The sequence below is a fragment of the Rutilus rutilus genome (genome assembly GCF_951802725.1).
Source record: "Rutilus rutilus genome assembly, chromosome: 9".
Taxonomy (NCBI): Eukaryota; Metazoa; Chordata; class Actinopteri; order Cypriniformes; family Leuciscidae; genus Rutilus; species Rutilus rutilus.
The window spans coordinates 28,363,266-28,368,054 of NC_140223.1; the positions used below are offsets into that span (position 1 = coordinate 28,363,266).

Here is a 4,789-nt window from a genome sequence, read left to right on the forward strand (position 1 = left end):
TATTCCACAAATTGGTTTAGACTATTTAGAATTTGGTTCAGAGAATGGGGTTTAGTGTTTTAGCAATTCAGAAAAACTGTAATATTGAAACACACCAATAAACACTTAATTTTAAACATTGCTTTAACAGTCAAAGCAAAGCATGCTGGGAACTTGAAATATGTTGTAACTCATTCCGTTTAGATATGTATACACACACACACACACACACACACACACACACACACACACACACACACACACACACACACGTATATGTGTATATATGTGTGTGAATATATATATATATATATATACACTCACCTAAAGGATTATTAGGAACACCTGTTCAATTTCTCATTAATGCAATTATCTAATCAACCAATCACATGGCAGTTGCTTCAATGCATTTAGGGGTGTGGTCCTGGTCAAGACAATCTCCTGAACTCCAAACTGAATGTCAGAATGGGAAAGAAAGTTGATTTAAGCAATTTTGAGCGTGGCATGGTTGTTGGTGCCAGACGGGCCGGTCTGAGTATTTCACAATCTGCTCAGTTACTGGGATTTTTCACGCACAACCATTTCTAGGGTTTACAAAGAATGGTGTGAAAAGGGAAAAACATCCAGTATGCGGCAGTCCTGTGGGCGAAAATGCCTTGTTGATGCTAGAGGTCAGAGGAGAATGGGCCGACTGATTCAAGCTGATAGAAGAGCAACTTTGACTGAAATAACCACTCGTTACAACCGAGGTATGCAGCAAAGCATTTGTGAAGCCACAACACGCACAACCTTGAGGCGGATGGGCTACAACAGCAGAATACCCCACCGGGTACCACTCATCTCCACTACAAATCGGAAAAAGAGGCCACAATTTGCACGAGCTCACCAAAATTGGACAGTTGAAGACTGGAAAAATGTTGCCTGGTCTGATGAGTCTCAATTTCTGTTGAGACATTCAGATGGTAAAGTCAGAATTTGGCGTAAACAGAATGAGAACATGTATCCATCATGCCTTGTTACCACTGTGCAGGCTGGTGGTGGTGGTGTAATGGTGTGGGGGATGTTTTCTTGGGACACTTTAGGCCCCTTAGTGCCAATTGGGCATTGTTTAAATGCCACGGCCTACCTGAGCATTGTTTCTGACCATGTCCATCCCTTTATGACCACCATGTACCCATCCTCTGATGGCTACTTCCAGCAGGATAATGCACCATGTCACAAAGCTCGAATAATTTCAAATTGGTTTCTTGAACATGACAATGAGTTCACTGTACTAAAATGGCCCCCACAGTCACCAGATCTCAACCCAATAGAGCATCTTTGGGATGTGGTGGAACGGGAGCTTCGTGCCCTGGATGTGCATCCCACAAATCTCCATCAACTGCAAGATGCTATCCTATCAATATGGGCCAACATTTCTAAAGAATGCTTTCAGCACCTTGTTGAATCAATGCCACGTAGAATTAAGGCAGTTCTGAAGGTGAAAGGGGGTCAAACACAGTATTAGTATGGTGTTCCTAATAATCCTTTAGGTGAGTGTATATATATATATATATATATATATATATATATATATATATATATATATATATATATATGTGTGTGTGTATATATATATATGTATATATATATATATATGTATGTATATATGTATACACACATGTATATATGTATATATATACACACATATGTGTGTGTGTGTATGTGTATATTTTAACATACATTCACATTTTTTATATAAACATGTATGTTCAATATATGTACACAATAATGCTTTTTTTGTTTTCATTTATAATTATTTTATATGAATTAATATATAGCCATACATGGTCAATGCATATATTGCAGTATATTAAAAAATACAAGCACTAGTTTCCCCATAGTATGGAAATGTATTATGTAATATATCGCATTATATTTTGCAGTATATTCCCATACAATTTTGTTCCGTAAGTGTCCAACGTTGGACAGATGTTGTATTGTGGTTGAAAATGAAAACACACAAGTTTATTGAAATAGTTCTTTCTACATGGAATTTATTCAAAGAATGTTGCAAAGCAAAAACAATAACCTACATTTCAGTTTGTAGAGAAACCCATGAAAATTAGATACAAATACCATTATGGTGCAGGCAAGGGAAGAGGAGCAGTGGATCTCAATTGCAGCAGATTTTGTTTATTTACAGAAGAAAAAAAAAGCAAAAAAAAAAAAAAAAAAAGAGACCAAGAGAAGTACCAAAATGAAGGCTTAAATATATGGCTAAATGAGAAACCAAACAAGACTCAGGTGAAAACAAACATGTAACCAATGAGTAACCATAGAAAACAACTAACAACAAAAAAAAAGGGAAAGGAACAGGAAGACAGCAAGGAAACATGGGAACCCAAGGAAAAACAACTTAAAGAGTCCATATAAAGAAAATAACTCATACAAATACACAATACAATGACCAATTTCTGGTTAATCTAGTATATCCATATCTGAAACTTTAGAAGGGATAATGTACATCCAGCTGATTGTTCTCTCAAAATAACCCCCGACAGGGTGATGAGGACCCCGACCCGAAGCGGATGTACATGTACAGGCTGGATGTACATTATCCCACTTATTACACAGCCACATAAGTAAATAATTAGACACAAAAATATTGATCTGAGTTGATATTTGGTCTTTAAACAAAAAGCTTCCGCAGAGACAGCAGTTGCAGCGCGGCAAGTTCAAACTAGACGGACATTTAAGAGATACGGTAACAGTCATACCACTTATTACACAGCATGTCGCCACATAAATAATTATGGGGATGAGATATATTGATTTCAGATTAAACTGTTTTAAAATCGTACCAGTTTGTATCTCATAATCCAACAGTGTACAAAACAGTAGTCACAAAATGGCAGCAGCTGCGTTTGTATGAAAGCGAGTCCAAGATACTGGATGGCATAATTAAATAAATAACTGTAAACAAAATATTGATTTGACTGAATTTTAATACTTTATTAGCTCACCAAACGCAAAACTTCCATGAAGAATAACTGTTCCGCTGCTGTCTTCAGTAACCCAGATGAGCCTGCGTTATCTGTTTTGAGCGGTTGTTATCTGGGAATAACATACCTCTGGATGGCTTTTACTTTTATTTGGATTTAATTAATGGATTACTTTTATGATGGATGAAAACTTGGGCACTATTAAATGCTATTACAAAGCTGGGAAGAGCCAGGATATTTTTTTAATATAACTTTTGTGATCGGTCATATACCATATACACCTGAAAGTCATATAGAAAGTCATCTACACCTTATGACTTGAGGGTGAGTAAATCATGGGATAATTTTCATTTTTGGGTGAACTAACCCTTTAGTAAGGCATGCATTTCAGCTATTTATACATTTATGACACAATAAATCTATATTTTTTGTTGGCACATCAGCTTCCATCATCCATCCTAAAAAAAAAAAACAACAACAAAAAACAGAATAATATTTTGCTTACACTGCTTCTTTATACGTTAAATTAGCATATATTACATTTTTGTAATTTGATACATGTAAATATTTGATTCTATATTCATTTAAACTTCAAGTGTTGAAGATTGGGTCATTTCCATTCCTGTTCCACCCTGAGAATGAGATATGCGTTTGGATTGGGAATGTTTTGAGTTTTGTTCCTCTGCGAATGCACTTTCGAACACCAATACTAAAGACTGCTTGAGCTTTTTCTGAAAATCTTCACACATGAATATGTACAAGAAGGGATTCAGGCAGCTGTTCAAGTAGACAAGATTGACTGTGGAGGGCCCTATCTGGTTGTAAATCTTCTCAAAGCTGGCCTGCTCGTCCGAAGGGTTTGTCGCATCCATTTCATGCAACCACACTTCAAGGAATTTGTGAACATAAAAGGGAAGCCAGCAGAAGAAGAAGGCCAGGATTACTGCCAGGATAATACGGAAGGGTTTTAGTTTATTGTTTTTCTGGAGGTGCTTAACTCGTACTCCGATCGCTACATACGATGCAGTGATTATGATGAACGGGAGGAGGAAACCCACCACAAAACGGTACACTACCTGCCTCTTGTATGATTCTAGTTCCTGAATTTCCTGAATTTCTAGATCCTGAATGTCATGAATGCACAGCGTTTGTTGTGCAGAAGGTGAAAACGTTTTCCGAGAGATGACTAAAGGCAGGCTGCAAGCGACTGACGCTAACCAAATAAGTAGGCAAATTATCCTTGCTTTCAGGACAGTTCGTTTGGTCCGGGACCACACCACCAGCCAGGTGGACAGGCAGCGGTCCAGACTGATCGCTGTCAGCAGGAAGGTGCTGGCAAACATATTCAACAAGGTCACCAAGCTGCTCAAGAAGCACATACATTTACCAAAAGGCCAGTCGAACTCACGGTATTCGTAAATTATATTAAAGATCAGGAAGAATGAAAATAAGAAGTCTGCTACTGCCAGGTTCAGAAACCAGATGGTATTGACAGTGCTTTTCATTTTGAGGCCTGTGATGAAGATGACCAGTCCATTGCCAACAACACCAACTACAAATATTATACAGTGGAGGACAATACTGATTTTCCTTAAGGAATTCACTGTGACAACTGCATTGCTGGTTGATGTTGTCATATTGGATAGGACTACAGTTTGGTCTGAAGTAAAAACAAAAGAAGAAGCAAGTTCAATATCTAGATATTTCATTAGCAATGTGTAGAATTACAACAGAATATTGCAAAATGTTGCTCATAGAAAACTGCTATGTCATTTTCGTAAGAACCACAGCTATACTTACTCATTTTAACTATATTTTTTTGGAAG

General features: G+C 37.3%; 1 protein-coding gene across 1 annotated transcript; it reads right to left on the minus strand.

Moving 5' to 3' along the window:
• Positions 1–3,358: 3,358 nt before the first annotated feature.
• LOC311297078 (C3a anaphylatoxin chemotactic receptor-like) lies at positions 3,359–4,789 on the minus strand. Its single transcript, XM_084419187.1, has 2 exons — positions 4,764–4,789; positions 3,359–4,623 (listed from the first exon to the last, which is right to left on the minus strand). Exons 1-2 carry the CDS (start codon positions 4,765–4,767, stop codon positions 3,548–3,550), a joined length of 1,080 nt encoding a protein of 359 aa, XP_084275313.1. The 5' UTR covers positions 4,768–4,789; the 3' UTR covers positions 3,359–3,547.